At 47.3% G+C, this 21,631-nt stretch overlaps 1 protein-coding gene across 2 annotated transcripts in view; it reads right to left on the bottom strand.

Moving 5' to 3' along the window:
• Positions 1 to 21,631, bottom strand: part of LOC112214774 (serine/threonine-protein phosphatase PP1-beta catalytic subunit) — a 42,557-nt gene continuing 20,926 nt past the window's right edge. The window contains exons 1-8 of one of the 2 annotated variants that reach the window (XM_024373781.2): positions 11,118 to 11,136; positions 10,468 to 10,599; positions 10,106 to 10,336; positions 9,702 to 9,806; positions 9,274 to 9,345; positions 7,866 to 8,017; positions 824 to 958; positions 1 to 235 (exon numbers count right to left, since the gene is read on the bottom strand). In XM_024373781.2, the coding sequence (XP_024229549.1) occupies positions 131 to 235; positions 824 to 958; positions 7,866 to 8,017; positions 9,274 to 9,345; positions 9,702 to 9,806; positions 10,106 to 10,336; positions 10,468 to 10,599; position 11,118 (933 nt within the window). In that variant the 5' untranslated portion in view covers positions 11,119 to 11,136 and the 3' untranslated portion in view covers positions 1 to 130. Of the gene's footprint in view, positions 236 to 823; positions 959 to 7,865; positions 8,018 to 9,273; positions 9,346 to 9,701; positions 9,807 to 10,105; positions 10,337 to 10,467; positions 10,600 to 11,117; positions 11,137 to 21,631 lie in introns of those variants that run through there. The other variant, XM_024373780.2, reaches the window with a different exon arrangement.

Below are 21,631 nucleotides of genomic sequence, written 5' to 3' on the forward strand. Positions count from 1 at the left end.
TTTGTGTTTTATCTATGTTTATTTATTTATTTCTGCTAAGTGTTTCTCCATTGTGAAAAACTGATGAGGGACCGTCACTCATCCACGACATCCCTCCATCTACCTCCCTTCTGCTCTCTCTCTTCCTTGTTCACCGTTTCTTTGGTGGGACCACGGTGCGGGGCGGGGTGACGGGTCGGCCGGAGTTCATCCCTCCGTACTGGTACTTGGCCTTCTTCTCAGACGGCTTCAGGATCTACAGAGTGACGGTGGACCATTAAGACTATACATCTAAATCCAAGGCATATTTCACCTGTCAAATGATTCTTTAATCAATAAAACCAGTAGACAAGCGACTGCACAGTGTTGGATTCTATCAAAGCTAAGGGTTGTTGTTTGGCCCCAGCTGTTGCAGAGTGATAGTACTGATCACAACATAGCATTGACAAGTACATCATTTAAAACATTTTTTTTAACCTTTATTTAACTAGGCAAGTCAGTTAAGAACAAATTCTTATTTTCAATGACTGCCTAGGAACAGTGGGTTAACTGCCTGTTCAGGGGCAGAACGACAGATTTGTACCTTGTCAGCTCGGGGATTTGAACTTGCAACCTTCTGGTTACTAGTCCAACGCTCTAACCAGTAGGCTACCCTGCCGCCCCATTGAATAAACAGTGTAGGACTACAAACGTCTGTGTGTAGAATGATACACTTTAGGGACTTATCCTGAGAATATCCTCAGTCAGTCTACCCTAATGACAACCAAACTACTTATTGTCTGTTGTTGTCAGTGGTTGCAATGACACTACGAATATGATACTGACGTTACTTTAGTAACGTTACCTGAAAGGAGCACATCAGGGTCTCGTCAACACTCATCATACCGCCGGCGTTGTCAAACTCTCCACAGTAGTTAGGAGCTGAGAACAGAGTCACCAGCTGCCGCTTGGCAAAGAACTCATAGCCATCCTCCACCACCTGGGGAAGACACACAGTCAGCACATCAGTGGAGTGGGACACACACACACACACAGTCAGCACATCAGTGGAGTGGGGGGGGGGACACAGTCAGCACATCAGTGGAGGGGGGAGACACACAGTCAGCACATCAGTGGAGTGGGGGGGAGACACACAGTCAGCACATCAGTGGAGTGGGGGGACACACAGGGGACACACAGTCAGCACATCAGTGGAGTGGGGGGGAGACACACAGTCAGCACATCAGTGGAGTGGGGGGGAGACACACAGTCAGCACATCAGTGGAGTGGGGACACACACACACACACAGTCAGCACATCAGTGGAGTGGGACACACACACAGTCAGCACATCAGTGGAGTGGGGGGAGACACACAGTCAGCACATCAGTGGAGTGGGGACACACACACACAGTCAGCACATCAGTGGAGTGGGGGAGACACACAGTCAGCACATCAGTGGAGTGGGGGACACACACAGTCAGCACATCAGTGGAGTGGGGGGACACACAGTCAGCACATCAGTGGAGTGGGGACACACACACACACAGTCAGCACATCAGTGGAGTGGGGGGGAGACACACAGTCAGCATATCAGTGGAGTGGGGACACACACACACAGTCAGCACATCAGTGGAGTGGGGGACACACACAGTCAGCACATCAGTGGAGTGGGGGACACACACAGTCAGCACATCAGTGGAGTGGGGACACACACACAGTCAGCACATCAGTGGAGTGGGACACACACACACAGTCAGCACATCAGTGGAGTGGGGGGACACAGTCAGCACATCAGTGGAGTGGGGACACACACACAGTAAGCACATCAGTGGAGTGGGGGGACACAGTCAGCACATCAGTGGAGTGGGGACACACACACAGTAAGCACATCAGTGGAGTGGGGGACACACACAGTCAGCACATCAGTGGAGTGGGGGACACACACAGTCAGCACATCAGTGGAGTGGGGACACACACACAGTCAGCACATCAATGGAGTGGGGGGGACACAGTCAGCACATCAGTGGAGTGGGGGACACACAGTACACAGTCAGCACATCAGTGGAGTGGGGGGGGACACAGTCAGCACATCAGTGGAGTGGGGGGTCACAGTCAGCACATCAGTGGAGTGGGGGGACACAGTCAGCACATCAGTGGAGTGGGACACACACACAGTCAGCACATCAGTGGAGTGGGGGACACACACAGTCAGCACATCAGTGGAGTGGGGGACACACACAGTCAGCACATCAGTGGAGTGGGGGACACACACAGTCAGCACATCAGTGGAGTGGGGGACACACACAGTCAGCACATCAGTGGAGTGGGGGACACACACAGTCAGCACATCAGTGGAGTGGGGGACACACACAGTCAGCACATCAGTGGAGTGGGGGGACACACACAGTCAGCACATCAGTGGAGTGGGGGGACACACACAGTCAGCACATCAGTGGAGTGGGGGGACACACACAGTCAGCACATCAGTGGAGTGGGGGACACACACACAGTCAGCACATCAGTGGAGTGGGGGGACACACAGTCAGCACATCAGTGGAGTGGGGACACACACACAGTAAGCACATCAGTGGAGTGGGGGACACACACAGTCAGCACATCAGTCGAGTGGTGGGACACACAAGTCAGCACATCAGTGGAGTGGGGGACACACACAGTCAGCACACAGTGGAGTGGGGGGGACACAGTCAGCACATCAGTGGAGTGGGGGGACACAGTCAGCACATCAGTGGAGTGGGGGACACACAGTCAGCACATCAGTGGGGACACACACAGTCAGCACATCAGTGGAGTGGGGGACACACACAGTCAGCACATCAGTGGGGGGGGTCACAGTCAGCACATCAGTGGAGTGGGGGACACACACAGTCAGCACATCAGTGGAGTGGGGGGACACAGTCAGCACATCAGTGGAGTGGGGGGGGACACAGTCAGCACATCAGTGGAGTGGGGGGGACACAGTCAGCACATCAGTGGAGTGGGGGACACACACAGTCAGCACATCAGTGGAGTGGGGGGGGACACAGTCAGCACATCAGTGGAGTGGGGGACACACACAGTCAGCACATCAGTGGAGTGGGGGACACACACAGTCAGCACATCAGTGGAGTGGGGGACACACACAGTCAGCACATCAGTGGAGTGGACACACACACACAGTCAGCACATCAGTGGAGTGGACACACACACACAGTCAGCACATCAGTGGAGTGGACACACACACACAGTCAGCACATCAGTGGAGTGGGGGGATACACACAGTCAGCACATCAGTGGAGTGGGGGGACACACACAGTCAGCACATCAGTGGAGTGGGGAGACACACACAGTCAGCACATCAGTGGAGTGGGGGACACACACAGTCAGCACATCAGTGGAGTGGGGGGACACAGTCAGCACATCAGTGGAGTGGGGGACACACACAGTCAGCACATCAGTGGAGTGGGGGGGACACACACAGTCAGCACATCAGTGGAGTGGGGACACACACAGTCAGCACATCAGTGGAGTGGGGGGACACAGTCAGCACATCAGTGGAGTGGGGGGGGACACAGTCAGCACATCAGTGGAGTGGGGGGGGTCACACAGCACATCAGTGGAGTGGGGGGACACACAGTCAGCACATCAGTGGAGTGGGGGACACACACAGTCAGCACATCAGTGGAGTGGGACACACACACAGTCAGCACATCAGTGGAGTGGGGGGACACACAGTCAGCACATCAGTGGAGTGGGGACACACACACACAGTCAGCACATCAGTGGAGTGGGGGACACACACAGTCAGCACATCAGTGGAGTGGGGGACACACACAGTCAGCACATCAGTGGAGTGGGGGACACACACAGTCAGCACATCAGTGGAGTGGGGACACACACACACACAGTCAGCACATCAGTGGAGTGGGGGGACACACAGTCAGCACATCAGTGGAGTGGGGACACACACACACACAGTCAGCACATCAGTGGAGTGGGGGACACACACAGTCAGCACATCAGTGGAGTGGGGGACACACACAGTCAGCACATCAGTGGAGTGGGGACACACACACAGTCAGCACATCAGTGGAGTGGGACACACACACACAGTCAGCACATCAGTGGAGTGGGGGGACACAGTCAGCACATCAGTGGAGTGGGGACACACACACAGTCAGCACATCAGTGGAGTGGGGGGACACAGTCAGCACATCAGTGGAGTGGGGACACACACACAGTAAGCACATCAGTGGAGTGGGGGACACACACAGTCAGCACATCAGTGGAGTGGGGGACACACACAGTCAGCACATCAGTGGAGTGGGGACACACACACAGTCAGCACATCAGTGGAGTGGGGACACACACACAGTCAGCACATCAATGGAGTGGGGGGGGACACAGTCAGCACATCAGTGGAGTGGGGGACACACAGTACACAGTCAGCACATCAGTGGAGTGGGGGGGGACACAGTCAGCACATCAGTGGAGTGGGGGGGGTCACAGTCAGCACATCAGTGGAGTGGGGGGACACAGTCAGCACATCAGTGGAGTGGGACACACACACAGTCAGCACATCAGTGGAGTGGGGGACACACACAGTCAGCACATCAGTGGAGTGGGGGACACACACAGTCAGCACATCAGTGGAGTGGGGGACACACACAGTCAGCACATCAGTGGAGTGGGGGACACACACAGTCAGCACATCAGTGGAGTGGGGGGGACACACACAGTCAGCACATCAGTGGAGTGGGGGGACACACACAGTCAGCACATCAGTGGAGTGGGGGACACACACAGTCAGCACATCAGTGGAGTGGGGGACACACACAGTCAGCACATCAGTGGAGTGGGGGGACACACACAGTCAGCACATCAGTGGAGTGGGGGGACACACACAGTCAGCACATCAGTGGAGTGGGGGGACACACACAGTCAGCACATCAGTGGAGTGGGGGGGACACACACAGTCAGCACATCAGTGGAGTGGGGGACACACACAGTCAGCACATCAGTGGAGTGGGGGACACACACAGTCAGCACATCAGTCGAGTGGGGGACACACACAGTCAGCACATCAGTGGAGTGGGGGACACACACAGTCAGCACATCAGTGGAGTGGGGGGACACAGTCAGCACATCAGTGGAGTGGGGACACACACACAGTAAGCACATCAGTGGAGTGGGGGACACACACAGTCAGCACATCAGTGGAGTGGGGACACACACACAGTCAGCACATCAGTGGAGTGGGGGACACACACAGTCAGCACATTAGTGGAGTGGGGGGACACAGTCAGCACATCAGTGGAGTGGGGGGGGACACAGTCAGCACATCAGTGGAGTGGGGGGACACACAGTCAGCACATCAGTGGAGTGGGGACACACACAGTCAGCACATCAGTGGAGTGGGGGACACACACAGTCAGCACATCAGTGGAGTGGGGGGGGGTCACAGTCAGCACATCAGTGGAGTGGGGGACACACACAGTCAGCACATCAGTGGAGTGGGGGGACACAGTCAGCACATCAGTGGAGTGGGGACACAGTCAGCACATCAGTGGAGTGGGGGGGGGACACAGTCAGCACATCAGTGGAGTGGGGGACACACACAGTCAGCACATCAGTGGAGTGGGGGGGGGACACAGTCAGCACATCAGTGGAGTGGGGGACACACAGTCAGCACATCAGTGGAGTGGGGGACACACACAGTCAGCACATCAGTGGAGTGGACACACACACACAGTCAGCACATCAGTGGAGTGGGGGACACACACACAGTCAGCACATCAGTGGAGTGGACACACACACACAGTCAGCACATCAGTGGAGTGGGGGATACACACAGTCAGCACATCAGTGGAGTGGGGGGACACACACAGTCAGCACATCAGTGGAGTGGGGAGACACACACAGTCAGCACATCAGTGGAGTGGTGGGACACACACAGTCAGCACATCAGTGGAGTGGGGGGACACAGTCAGCACATCAGTGGAGTGGGGGACACACAGTCAGCACATCAGTGGAGTGGGGGGGGCACACACACAGTCAGCACATCAGTGGAGTGGGGACACACACAGTCAGCACATCAGTGGAGTGGGGGGGACACACACACACAGTCAGCACATCAGTGGAGTGGGGGGACACACACAGTCAGCACATCAGTGGAGTGGGGGGGGACACAGTCAGCACATCAGTGGAGTGGGGGGGGGTCACAGTCAGCACATCAGTGGAGTGGGGGGGGGACACACAGTCAGCACATCAGTGGAGTGGGGGACACACACAGTCAGCACATCAGTGGAGTGGGGGGGACACAGTCAGCACATCAGTGGAGTGGGGGACACACACAGTCAGCACATCAGTGGAGTGGGGGGACACACAGTCAGCACATCAGTGGAGTGGGGGACACAGTCAGCACATCAGTGGAGTGCGGGACACACACAGTCAGCACATCAGTGGAGTGGGGGACACACACAGTCAGCACATCAGTGGAGTGGGGACACACACAGTCAGCAAATCAGTGGAGTGGGGGACACACACAGTCAGCACATCAGTGGAGTGGGGGACACACACAGTCAGCACATCAGTGGAGTGGGGGGACACAGTCAGCACATCAGTGGAGTGGGGGACACACACAGTCAGCACATCAGTGGAGTGGGGGACACACACAGTCAGCACATCAGTGGAGTGGGGGACACACACAGTCAGCACATCAGTGGAGTGGGGGACACACACAGTCAGCACATCAGTGGAGTGGGGGACACACACAGTCAGCACATCAGTGGAGTGGGGGACACACACAGTCAGCACATCAGTGGAGTGGGGGGACACACACAGTCAGCACATCAGTGGAGTGGTGGGACACACACAGTCAGCACATCAGTGGAGTGGTGGGACACACACAGTCAGCACATCAATGGAGTGGGGACACACACACACACAGTCAGCACATCAGTGGAGTGGGGGGGACACAGTCAGCACATCAGCGGAGTGGGGGGACACAGTCAGCACATCAGTGGACTGGGGGGACACAGTCAGCACATCAGTGGAGTGGGGGGACACAGTCAGCACATCAGTGGAGTGGGGGGACACAGTCAGCACATCAGTGGAGTGGGGGGGGACACAGTCAGCACATCAGTGGAGTGGGAGGGGGACACAGTCAGCACATCAGTGGAGTGGACCATCGAAGTCATGAAGTGTAACTATATCAGTGTTGCTATAATTAAGCAATAAGGCCCGAGGGGGTTTGGTATATGGCTAAGGGCTGTTCTTTGGCACAATGCAACGCGGAGTGCCTGGACACAGCCCTTAGCCATTAAGGCCTGAGGAGGTGTTGTTAGTCTAAAAGAAATGTGAGATAATATCTAGATGCTTTTTATAGTGGAGATCACGTTTATAAAGTGCCTGGCTGGGTTGATGAGACAGTGGATTGCGCAGTAAGATGGAACAGAGTAAATAGACATTTTAACATCATAGATTTAGCCGGTGGTAACTTGTGGAATAGACACTGGCTGGAATGCGGTTTTAACCAATCAGCATTCAGGATTAGTCCCACCCGATGTTTAAATGGCCAATATACCACGGCTACGGTGCTGTTCTTATGCACGACGCAATGCAGAGTGCCTGGACACAGCTCTTAGCCGTGGTATATTGGCCATATACCACAAACACCTGAGGTACCTTATTGCTATTATAAAGTGGTTACCAACGTAATCAGAGAAGTAAAAAGAAAAGTTGTTAAGTATCTCAACAGCAATGGAGAAGTGTTTTAAGATTTTATACTTTAGGTTTATGGGAACTGGAGCTGTCAATTGTGTGTGTAGCAGTGTTTGGGTGGATGTACTGGACTACTCTGATGTCTTGTTTCGACTACAATGACAGGTCAGTTGATTGTTACAGTACCTGGTGGGCTCTGCAGATGAGGTCCAGATCGTGACGGTTGAGGAACTTGCTGACCACATCAGCCCCAAACGTGAACGAGACCCCGCGGTCGTTCTCCCCCCAACCCTGAACATCTTTGTCTGGGTCCGACCACAGCAAGTCGCACAGCAACCCTGGAACACACACACACACATACACACACACACACACACGGATCTGAGATGTGTAAAATGGCCTCACGGTCCAGTAGTTCACATCACTCCCATATAAGGAGATGTTTGCTAGAAAGGTCTGATGAGCAGATACTAGATCCCTTGGGTTTTCTGTGACTTATTCAATGATTCTCAGAACCTTATTTAGATGTAACTATACATAGGTCTACTGTATTGACATAACAATGGGTTGATCACGTACAGTCATTAAAGTGATGATTAAACAACTCATCTAAATGGTAATGTCAATATTCATTTGGTTTGGAGAATCAGAAATTCTTTAACAAAGAATTAGCTACACTGCCCAAAATCAGTACAATCTGGGATGACCCCTACTGTCTGCTAAGGGATATAGCACGTGTTTTTGTAGACAGCTTGGAGAGGAGTGTGTATGTGCGTATTACTATCCTTGTGGGGACATTTTGCAGGCCCACACAAGGACAAAGGCTATTTTAGGCTTAGGTTTAGTGTTACAATTAGGGTTAGGGGTTAGGTTTAGGAGTTGGGTTTAGGTTAGGAGTTGTTTAGGGGTTAGGTTTAGGTTAGGAGTTAAGGTTAGGATTAGTGGTTGTTTAGGGGATAGGTTTAGGTTAGGAGTTAGGGTTAGGATTAGCGGTTGTTTAGGGGCTAGGAGTTAGGGGTTAGGGTTAGGATAAGGGGTTAGGGTTAGGATAAGCGGTTGTTTAGGGGCTAGGAGTTAGGATTAGCGGTTGTTTAGGGGCTAGGAGTTAGGGGTTAGGGGTTAGGGTTAGGATAAGCGGTTGTTTAGGAGTTAGGGGTTAGGTTAGGAGTTAGGATAAGGGTTGTTTAGGGGTTAGGAGTTAGGTTAGGATTAGGATAAGGGTTTGTTTAGGGTTAGGAGAAATAGGATTCTGAATATAAATCTATTTTAGATCCGAGAAAGGACAGTAAAACATATCTCTATGTGTTTGTGTGTGTACAATATGTACCATTTGAATGCACAGAGATACCGTGATGAGATCCTGAGGCCCATTGTGAGGCCCACTTCTTTTAAGGTGTCTGTGACTAACAGATGCATATCTGTATTTCCAGTCATGTGAAATCCATAGATTAGAGCCTAATGAATTTATTTCAATTGACTGATTTCGTGATATGAACTGTAACTCAGTTAAAGCTTCTAAAACTGTTGCGTTTCATATTTTTCTTCAGTATATGTGTATGTACATGTGCATCCATCTGTGTGTATGTGGACCTACCGGTGTCGGGGACGTCTGTGGGTCTCATGATACGACGGATCTGCTCCATAGACTGCAGGTCTGGAGAGAGGCCTGGTAGGAGACAGAGGAGCGCAGAGACAGAGACAACAGCACTCAGTCATCCAAAACGCATAAAAACCACACACACATTTCAAGGTTAGTTTCCCTGCCAGGACCAGCACGTTATAGGATAGGCACTGCTGTGCACAGCGCCTTTAAGTCTTTATTTCACTTAATCATAGTCATGACTCATGTCTAATGCCTGCTTGCGTTATTATATATACTGTAACTATTTAATACCTATGTAGTATGTAATCATTATTCCAACGCTACATATTCACTTTCTGAGCAAGACAAAACTCTCCATGCTGTTATAACAACCATATCATTCAGACAGGGAGTTTGAGTGACAGCTCTTCCAGCAGTACCTCCATGGCAACAGAAGATCTTCTCATCTACGATGGCAGCGATGGGAAGGCAGTTGAAGCAGTCAGTAAATGTCTTCCACAGCTTTATGTTGAATCTGCGCTTACCTAGAGAAACATTAAGAGATGACGTTTAAATATACTTCATACAATCATCTGGGATCTTCTAGACTCATGTCAGACAGTGTGTGCAGGTGTATTCATCTGCAACTTTACTCTTGTCACAGAGGCTGTATGTGTTGAATGGCAAATAAACATGAATTAGGGTGTGTGCCGGGTGGGTATTTAGCTCAATTACTTGTATGATACACTAACAAGTGCATGAGGCAATGTATTGATGTGTGTGTGTGTGTGTGTGTGTGTGTGTGTGCGCACAGAGTGTGTGTGTAGGCATGCATACTACTCACACTCATCATAGAAGCCATAGATGCGGTTGATGGAAGCACACTCGTGGTTGCCCCTGAGGAGGAAGAAGTTCTCGGGGTATTTGATCTTGTAGGCCAGCAGTAGACAGATGGTCTCCAGGGACTGCTTGCCTCGGTCCACGTAGTCCCCCAGGAACAGGTAGTTGGCCTCGGGCGGGAAGCCCCCGTACTCAAAGAGCCGCAGCAGGTCTGTGTACTGGCCGTGGATGTCACCTGAGGAGGGGCGGGGGGGTTACTTAACTACCATAGCCTATCCGTCCACAGAGGCCAATGAATGAATAATAGGTCTTGAACTGGACAACTCATCATCAGCCACCATCACCATCCTCATCATCACCACCTACCACAGATTTTGAGGGGAGCCTCCAATTCCAACAGGATGGGCTGGCTGAGGAAGATCTCTCTGGACTTGATGCAGAGGCCTCTCACCTCAGCCTCTGACATCTGCACAATCTTCCCTGGGCGACATCCCCGCACTGACACACAGAGACACAGACACACAGAGACACAGAGACACAGTTAGATTTGATGGCAAAGAGTGCTAGAACTTAAACGCACATTGTCCTCGTCAATGGAACTTTGTCAGATGTTTCCAAACCTCAAAAGTAGAGTAATGTCAAGATGAAACCACATTCCACGATATTGGTTGTGGTTCTGTCTTGACAGACTACACTAAAAGGTCTCAAAACATCTGACAAACTTTGCTTTGAAAGTGTCATGTCCCCATATCATCTGTGGTGACAATTCACTTTTCTGCCAGGTGCAACAGACCTACATTTTGTATGTGAGGGTGTTCCTTTATTGCTACTCAGAAGTCAGAGTGCAGCACTACCAAGGCTGAAGTGACGACTGGAGGGAAGTGAAGAGGAGGAGGGGGTGGGGTGGGGGGGACAGTGAACTAGTCCAGTTCAGGGTACGAGCGCAGGCACAACACTATACTAAGCAGGTACCCCCTACTACCATCGAGCACGCAACACTACTTCCTTTTACTTACTTTTCAAATCTGTGTTTATAACCACAACAGGAACACATGGTGAGTCAGTCCGGCCCAATGTCCCGAGGGTGAGGTTTTCATGAAACAGCCAAACAGGGTAAATATGGTAAATACTGGTACTGCCTATATATAACCATGTTATTTTTACTCGTTATTGTTATTCAGTGTATTTATTCCTCATGGCACTACCTTAAACTCTGCATTGTTAGAAAAGGACCCGAAAGTAAGCATTTCACAGTTAGTCTACACTAGGGCTGTGGCAGTCACAAAATGTTGTCAGCCAGTGATTGTCAGGCAAATAACTGTCGGTCACATGGTAATTGACCGTTAATTAATATAAACACATTTAGTATCTCCTGGCATCCACACAAAGATTTATTAGACATTTTTAAATGTCTAATAAATCCGTGTTATATAGCCTACACCTTCACAATAAATCCATTATTTAATTTAGACAGGTCTAAAGAAACATGATATGAAGAAAATGTAGTCTATTTCAGAAGAACAGAATAGCATACACTGAGTTGTCCTTATGTTAGGTCCTGATCTGGCTATGCCATATGGCTGCGGGCTACACTAGTTCACTTAGCAGACGAGATTTGCTTATAATTCAGTGGCATTATTTTATATTATAGTATGAAGAATACAATTGAACGAAGCTGAATAAAATATCAATATTTTCTCCAAACTATTTGAGAGAGTGAACACCTGCAGCTATTCTGTGTTGAGCGGTAAACAAAGAAACTGGTCCTCCTATATGTTTCATTTAGAGTTATCAATGTAACTTTAAAGCAGATGAATGTGCTTAATTTCAAGACGTTATTTGGCCACTTTAGTTATGATACAAACCTTACTAAACATATAGGTCTATGGGCTAGGCTATATCAGGTGTGTGACTATGATTAGAAAAAGCTGCAAAAGAAAGCTATTGTTTCTTACACTGGGCATCATTCACTAGTGATAATATATGATTCACAAGTGATAGGCTAATATTGTCACACATCAGACTATTCTTGATTTAGTTTTGTCATTACATATACTACCTAATATATGTGTGAAATTAGTTGTGATTTAGAATGGACCATTTATCATGCACCTGTCTCAAAACAGGGGAAACAGGGGCAGCGAGAAAAAATACATGTCATCTATGCACATGGTTCATTTTCATGCCAGCCAGGCAGACTATACTCCTGTTGTAAAGAGAAGCAATGTGCTTAATATTAGGAAAGTTGAGAAATAAATATAGGGGCCTAGCATATAGAACGCTGATGGGATCCTCCTCTTTTTATTAGCGGCCATCACTCTGTTCTCTCCCACAATTGCACAGCCAATAGAAATGTTGCGCAACATGAGCTCATGGACTCATGAAGTGTGTGATTAGATTTTTGATTACATTTGCATTGACGTCAGAGTGATTAGAGGGACAATAGAGTGCTGTGTACCAGGCAGTTAGCAAGTTTGCTAGGCTAATAATGACCAGCAGCAGCATCAGAGCTTGGAGAAGCCTAATTACCGTGCCTAAACGGTCATGTGGAATTTGACTGCCTTCATGACTTGTGACCGCCGGTATGGCGGTAACACGGTCACCGCAACAGCCCTAGGTTACACTCATTGTTTATGAAGCTTGTGACAAATAAAATTGGATTTGATATGAGGGCCTGGGTTGTGTCAACACAGTGGTCCCAATAGACAGGCAGCATGCAGAGTGCCTCCACAACGCCAGCCATTCAGAATAAGTGAGGCCTGGGACTGTGTAAGCGTCCCTTCTCACATGATGATCGCTACAGTTAGGCCTACTAACACTAGGAACAAAAGCACTGGCTGTGGTTGTTATTTAACAGGAAATAACTGGGTCACATTCATTTAGTCAGCTACATGTAGACAAAGGTGTCCCGAAAGCATTTTAAATGAAAAAGGTACATTGAACAATGGGCGCAATTCATCATACATTTGAGAAAACTAGATATCTTCAGTTATAACTAAGATAAATGGTTTTCATAGCATGCATTTGAAAAGAAGACATGCACAATGGATTTATTGCCAAACCCCTTTCTAAACATGTACTCCATTTTGCATTGCTAGCTATTTAATGGCAGACTACGGATGAGGCATAGGTATGGGCAGAGAGATTCCTACAAGTTACCGAGACACTGCCTAGCACCACTTGCACTGTCGACTGGAACTTTGTACGACCTGGCTATTTCTGCACCGAGACCTTAAACCAGCTGTATAGACATTCACTGTTCTCCTCCAAAAACACACATGAAAAAGTGATCTAAGCCCATCAGATAATATATCTCGTATCCCAAAGAGAGTCACGTTAACAAGAAGCCAAGGGGTGTTATTCTTAGTAGCCATAGCATTCAGCAGTCTGATCTGTTTGATTTAGAGTGGGTCTCAATCGGAAAAATATAGACACACACCCCTTCTGACTTCCAGCACACACACACACACACCAGTGAGGATGAAACCTGAGGAGGCTGGGGTCAGATGGGTGTGTGTGTACGTACGTCTGTGTGTGTTGCTCTCAGATCTGCCACAGACACGCTCCACCTCTCCCTCTCAGAGCGGTGCTGACGTGTCTGCAGGTCTGTGTTGTATCAGCTGACAGAGAAGCGACTGAAAGGCCCAATATAGGAGAGGAGAGCATCACACCAGACACCACAGCCAGACACTACCACACCGCAACACTGGAGGGGATCACCTTACAGCCCGTTATGGAAAAGTCTACACGATAGACATGCGCGCACACATAGCCTGCCAACCAGTCTTGTGACCTTGACTTCAGATACCTCCCATGAATCCTCCCAGTGGTTGCATCAACCCACTAATCCTGCCCTCTTTTCACTGCACTGCAACGGTCAACGGTGAGGGGTGGAACAACAGGCTGTCACCATGGCAACACACCAGGCAGGTCATTGGTTTTTGGCAAGGTGTTGATGGGTGTTGGTTGCTAGCTTAAGGCGGAGCTGATTGGCAGACACAGAGGCTCCTCCTCTCCAGCTACCTCATGGTTTGAATACTAATGTGTCATGTCATGGCGACTGACTGATGTAGAGAGCAGACTTCCACACCCTAAGCCCAGGATGTTTATGAACAGGCGTCACCACTTTTTTGGTTGAGTGAAAATGCGCACTGTAGAATAAAGTGACATTTTGTTAAAAGTTACTTGTCAAAAGACATTATCGTTTCCTGTGAGTTTGTATTGCTTCATATGTGAGGTTGGTACGAGCTTAAAGTGTGGTTTTTCTTTGGTTCTGTGGGAAAAAAAGAATCCCTCGCTCCACCTTCCAATTCATCACTCCTAATTCGGCCCTGTCCTGACTGTTTGTGTGCACACACTGCTAAAAAGGGTAAGTGGAGAATAGGGGTACTACACAAGCTGACCCTTCCAACACCAGTACAAAATGTTCTGCTCTGTACTTTTCCCTCTGCCAGGTCAGATCACTCTCCTATCCAAACCCTCTCTCCTTCTATCCTCTCCTCCTCCCCTTCTTTCCCCCTCTCATCTATTTATCTGACAGCTCTTCTGAAGCGGTAGTCTGTGACATCACAGGACAGCCTGGCCCTGGCCCTCCCCTAACACACACACAACATTCCACAAGGCCAGCCCACACACATGCACACAGACGCACACTCAGACACACACTCAGACACACACGCAGACACACGCAGACACACGCAGACACACGCAGACACACGCAGACACACGCAGACACACGCAGACACACACGCACAACAGCAAACCTCCTGAGGGTTAAGCCTGTCCTGTTCGGGCCAAAAAGGAGAGGAATCAAGTTCCTACACTACATCCTGATGTAACAAACCCATCCAAAGAGAGTTGTGTCACAAAGCATTCCCTGGAAGACGATGAGCCTAAACAGGACAGTGTGGAGAGGGAAACTAAAACAGGGTACATATCAAAGAAGCTCAGCATAGAGAGAGACAAACGTGAGCTGGGTTTATATGAGAGCGCTGTTAGTCAGAGACAGGGCTGAATTCATTGGAGGTAGAGCTTGTTTTTCGTTTTGATATTTAGCAAAGTAAAAGGCTGTCTAAATTTGGATAAAATATAACTTAAGAGATGTATCTGAAAATGGGATGGTTTTATGCAATTAAAGAACATTTGGAAGCTAAAAGACTGGCTCATTGTGTGGGAAACGTCGTATTTACAGCCATTGCATTCAGCAGTCTGATATGTTGTCGTTTTCTAGACAACACAAAGGAAGTCTTGTGGTGGTTATAGGGGAACTTGTAGTCTATTTAGAAGTTATCTTTTTTTAGTTTCTTTAGCTGAGTGTTATTAAGGAAAGAGGTCAGGTGGGTCGAGAACTTTTCCATTCATTTAAAAGAGCAGGGTTCAGTTAATGCTGGAGTTGAAGGGGAGAGAAACTGAATAACAGTCAGACCGTGCTTCTCCCAGGCATGACCATATATGGGCGCTGTTTCAGAGGAGAGGAAGGAGTCCCTCAGGACAAAAGAGGACTGAGGGAGAGCACTTCAAAAAGTCTCCAGCCACGGCCAAATGATGCTAAGTGCACTAACACCAGCTAGCCACCAGCTAGCACCAACTAGCTAGTCAGGTTCACTTAACAACATCTGACAACAACAACACAAGTCTCCCCCTGGCAGCCACAATGACAGAGCTCCAACAATACATGCCCTGTTAGCTGCTGCAGCCAACCATTCACAACATTAGCCCATTCATTATGAGGCCAGCAAGGGCAGCTCAGACTGTAACACTGACAGACATACCACACACACTGACTGGGACTGTTTTAACAGAAGTTAAAAGAGGAAAAGAGATGGAAATTATTAGCTTTTTCTCCATACTACGTCCAATTCAGATATAAATCTTTCAAACTCACTCAGATCAAGGCTCCATATGAGTTAACACAACTCGTGAATTTTAAGCAAGTGAGGGGTGTGCTTTGTCAGACCACCAAAGGTGTAATGGCCCAACTATGGTAATGACCTCAGTGATATTTCGCCAGTCTCCATCTTCATGCATCTCGCTTTCTTCCTACCAGGCACCGGGCCAGGTTTCCCCCCTCCACTCCCTCCTCCATCCCCATGTCCCACAAACAGGGGGTGGAAACCAGTGAACCCACAGTGGACATGAAGCAACCTGACTCTGGGTCCGAGTGAATGTCAAGCAGAAATCCCAACTGCCTTCCATGGCATTTCAGACACGTTTTTCTTCAGAGCACTTTTTTGTTCTTCATGAAGTGTCAGGTGAATGCCTGTGAATGGCAGTCATTGTGTAGCGAGAGAGGGAGACAGAAAGAGGGGGAGAGAAAATAGATAAAAAGGAGAGAAAGTGAAAGGGAGAAAAATAGAGAGTGTGATGGATGGAGAGAAAATAGAGAAAGAGCAGTTTATCTGAAAAGCTCTCAAGCTGAAAAGCCTCCATGAGCACAGTGCAGTGCCATGGTTGGTGCCAGAGAGAGACGCTCCGTGCTGCCCTCCCCGCGCCACTCACACACACACACACACACACACACGCACAACCATTGTTGTTTCCATAACAGTCAGTGGCGCACCACACTCACTGTCATTGCATACACTACCGTAAATTACCGTACATTTTTTGTCCATTTTTATAATAACATCAAATTGATCAGAAATACAGTGTAGACATTGTTAATGCTGTAAATGACTATTGTAGCTGGAAATGGCAGATTTTTCATTTTAAAAGGCTTATTGATCATTAGAAAACCATTTTGAAATTATGTTAGCACAGCTGAAAACTGTTGTTCTGATTAAATAAGCAATAAAACTGGCCTTCTTTAGACTAGTTGAGTATCTGGAGTATCAGCATTTGTGGGTTCGATTACAGGCTCAAACTAGCCAGAAACATAGAACTTTCTCCAGAAACTCATCAGTCTATTCTTGTCCTGAGAAATGAAGGCTATTCCATGCGAAAAATTGCCACTACTCCCTTCACAGAACAGCGCAAACTGGCCCTAACCAGAATAGAAAGAGGAGTGGGAGGCCCCGGTGCACAACTGAGCAAGAGGACAAGTACATTAGAGTGTCTAGTTTGTGAAACAGACGCCTCCACAAGTCCTCAACTGGCAGCTTCATTAAATAGTACCCGCAAAACAACAGTCTCAACGTCAACAGTGAAGAGGCAGCTCTGGGATTCTGGCCTTCTAGGCAGAGTTGCAAAGAAAAAGCCATATCAGACTGGCCAATAAAAAGAAAAGATTAAGATGGGCAAAAGGACACTGGACTGCCTCGAACAAAAGAGATCTCAGAAAACCTAAGATTAAGAATTATTGACTGGCATAAAGCTGGAAAGGGTTACAAAAGTATCTCTAAAAGCCTGATGTTCATCAGTCCACAGTAAGACAAATTGTCTATAAATGGAGAAAGTTCAGCACTGTTGCTACTCTCCCTAGGAGTGGCCGCCCTGCAAAGATGACTGCAAGAGCACAGTGCAGAATGTTCAATGAGGTTAAGAAGAATTCTGGTGTCAGTTAGCATGTTCCAGAGATTTCTGGAAGTTAACATCTCTGTTGATGAGTCTACGATACGTAAAACGCTAAACATGAATGGTGTTCATGGGAGGACACCACGGAAGAATGCTCTGCTGTCCAAAAAAACAGTGCTGCACATCTGAAGTTTGCAAAAGAGCACCTGAATGTTCCACAGCGCTTCTGGCAAAATATTCAGTGGACAGATTAAACTAAAGTTGAGTTGTTTGGAAGGAACACACAACACTATGTGTGGAGAAAAAAAGGCACAGCACACCAACATCAAAACCTCATCCCAAATGTAAAGTATCACAGTTTGGGGCTGCTTTGCTGCCTCAGGGCCTGGACAGCTTGCTATCATCAATGGTAAAATTAATTCCTAAGTTTATCAAGACATTTTGCAGGAGAATGTAAGGCTCTGTCCACAAATTGAAGCTCAACAGAAGTTGGGTGATGCAACATGACAATGACCCAAAACACATTAGTAAATCAACAACAGAATGGCTTCAACAGAAGAAAATACACCTTCTGGAGTGGCTCAGTCAGAGTCCTGACCTCAACCTGATCTAAAATGCTGTGGCATGACCTCGAAAGCAGTTCACACCAGACATCCTAAGAATATTGCTGAACTGAAACAGTTTTGTAAAGATGAATGGTCCAAAATTCCTCCTGACCGTTGTGCAGGTCTGATCTGCAACTACAGAAAACATTTGGTTGAGTTTATTGCTGCCAAAGGAGGGTCAACCAGTTATTAAATCCAAGGGTTCACATACTTTTCCCACCCTGACCTGTGAATGTTTACACAGTGTGTTCAATGTGTATGTTATTAGACTGTGTTTGTCTATTGTTGTGACTTAGATAAAGATCAGATCAAATTTTATGACCAATTTATGCAGAAATCCAGGTAATTCCAAAAGGATCACAAAAATGAGGACCTGGGCTCTGTTTTAAAAATACAACTTTTCTGTTATATGACAGTGGTTCCACATGTTTGTGACACTCAAGTTGTGTGGGGAAAGTAGGTCTATTTTAGAAATACATCATTTCTGACCAAATTCAAATCAAAATATGCTATTCTATTCTTTTGAAAATAAATTGTATTGGTCGTATGTTTATTAGGACCTGCTTAATTAATTAATAATGGTTTTCTTTGTCCAGCCAGCTCATATAATTAACAGAACATTAGCTAACAACATTGCACAGGCAATATTCACCATAACAGGAATTACAAGGTCATTATTTACAAATGATTTACAAGTAGGCAAGCTGCTAACTTACGGTTGTGAATGTTAAGAAATTAAAGCAGGGGTGCTGACCACCACTAAGTTGAATGCAAAAGATCAGATGTGGGTTGCTGAATTGGCTGATTTCAACTTCCCCATAAAGTACAGACCTGGTAAGGTAAATGGAAACGCAGATAGCCAATCAAGGATGCCATTGGATACGGAGGCGTTCATGACACAGTGTACAGAGGGAGTAAGTCAGGACAGTGCCAGTGCCACAAAGCAGCAAGAAGAGCCTACTCCACTGTTCAGCTCGATCACATTCAACGCCATCCAAGAACGAGACACTACTCAGCACAGTACAGCCAATCTCCAGAGATGAGACACGGGGGGCTCAACACAGGGGGCTCAACACAAAGACCCAGTGATTGGGAAAGTGTTTGAGTACAAGATGAGAAACCAAGTGCAAATGTATTCACACAGTGAAGCGAGAGCTTTGCTCAGAGAATGGAGAACAACAATAGAGATCAAACCAGATGGAACACTGCACAGGAGAAGTGATTCCACTCGTTCAATGCAGATCTCGCCGTCATTCTGCTTTGATCAACCTTTTTTTGCCTCGGTGTGTGAATCTGGGAAGGCGATAGGCTACTTTGTTTTATAGAGGAGACGGTACACAACTCCGCCAAAATTAGAGGTGCCGGTACCACGTTCCGGACTAAGTCAAGCACTGCCGACAAATCCCAGTTCCATCATGCTGATGGCAGTGAGGATTTGGCGTAAGCAGCATGAGTCCAAGGCCTGTTGTCAACGGTACAGGATGGTAGAGTAATGGTGTGGGGGATGTGCCTTTGATACCAATTGTGCAACATTTCCATACCCCGAAGAATTCAGGCTGTTCTAGAGGCAAAGGGGTGTCTGACCAGGTCCTAGATGTGTGTACCTAATAAACTGGCCACTGAGGGTAAGTGGTATAGTTGAATTGGTCATTTTTAGGTTCCCTGTGCAATGCCAACAAGTAGTTGAAGGTACAGTATAATATACCTGTATAGTTGTAATATCGGGACCCCATTTTTCAAGAGGAGGAGAATGTGAGATATGTTAAACTTTGTAATTTCGAGCTAATCATACAGTATATTTATAGAAGTGTGGTTGTGCTGGGTTTGGGCCAACAGAGAGGGCTGCTCGCTCCAGCGTTTTTTTCGCGAGCTCTCACTCCTGTAGTTCTCATGCTAGCATGTCAGTTGAATGAGTGACAAGTCAAAGGAGGCAGTACTAAGAGCAACCAGATATAAACTCATTGGTTTAAACTTTTTTTCCAAGGTGAGCGAGTTGTAAAGCACATAAGAAACAGTAAGTTAAGAGGAGCGAAGTTATGCTATTGTTGTATTGTGTTCGTTACGTTTTCATAGTTAAATTAGTTAGATGTCCGCTAGCATAGAAGCTAACAATAACTAATGGCAGCTCAGTTGTCATGGTAACGGAGGCTCAGTCCAAATGGAAACAGGATATAAACAAAAGCCTAAACATTGTTTCTTGCTGTGTATTGAACACTAGCTGAATAATGAGATGATTAAATGTATTTGTGTGTCACGACTTTTGCCGAAGTCGTTGCCTCTCATTGTTCGGGTGGTGCTCGGCGGTCGAAGTCACCGGTCTTCTAGCAATCATTGATCCATTTTTCATTTTCCATTGGTTTTGTCTTGTCTTCCCACACACCTGTTTTCAATCCCATTCATTACCTGCTGTGTATTTAACCCTCTGTTTCCCCTCAGGTCTTTGTCAGAGATGGTTTATTGTCAGTGTTGTGTTTGTTGTATAGGTGCGCGACGGGTCCTCGTACCCATGTTTGTTTATATTCTGTTCTTATTAGTGTTATGGAGCATGTTACGTGGACATTCATTAAAAGACTCCATTTTACACTCCGTTTAACTCTCCTGCGCCTGACTTCTTGTCACCTATACACACACGTCTCTGACATTGTGAGATGAGTAAATGCATGTATGAAAATGGATACTTGTAATACTTGTTTATTAATTGTTTTAATATGTTGGCTATTTATTTAGTAATTGTATAAGAATAGAGAGAAATAGTAATGGCGTCTTTTTGCAGGCACCAACTCCGCCATGTTTCGTTGGACGAAGCCTATGAGGAAAATTAAATGTTGTTTTTGTATGGTTTTTGGATAAATGCCAAAAACACAGGCTTAGAAGATCTTCTACATTTGTGTCATGAAATAATCTTCATCAGCTAACATCACTTTCTGTATAATTTAGAAGAATTTATGTAATAATACAAAATAAAGGCTTCATAATTCATAAAGGTAATGTTACCGGACGGCTATTATCTCATAGAACAAAACGTATTAGATCTCCTGAGCCTGTGTTAACCTCTGACCTGTCAGTGTTTATCCCAAAACCCTCTTCTTTCCTCATTCATTTTCCCCATAGGATGGCAGAAGGAACCAGAGGTAACTTTTTTCTGGGTTTTAGGACTACACGCTGGCGAAATCTATAGAGAAGTCTTTTGAATGAGTCACAAGCCAACAGTAGCTGTACTAAAAAGAGCAACCAGATATAAACTCATTGTTTTAAACTTGATTTCCAAGGTGTCAGGCTCAATCATTCTACTCACCACACCCAATTACAAAAGGGCAACATATTTTAGAACGAGCTGCTGTCGGGTTACCATGACAACGGTTGCACAACAGGGTCAAAGTTAAATGTCTCTTGCTCCTACCAGGCAAAAGCAATGGCTATATAAAAAGGTGAATGCCGAGAAGGGAAGAGAATAAGAAACATTTCACATTAAT

This window comes from Oncorhynchus tshawytscha, linkage group LG15 (genome assembly GCF_018296145.1).
Source record: "Oncorhynchus tshawytscha isolate Ot180627B linkage group LG15, Otsh_v2.0, whole genome shotgun sequence".
Lineage (NCBI taxonomy): Eukaryota > Metazoa > Chordata > Actinopteri > Salmoniformes > Salmonidae > Oncorhynchus > Oncorhynchus tshawytscha.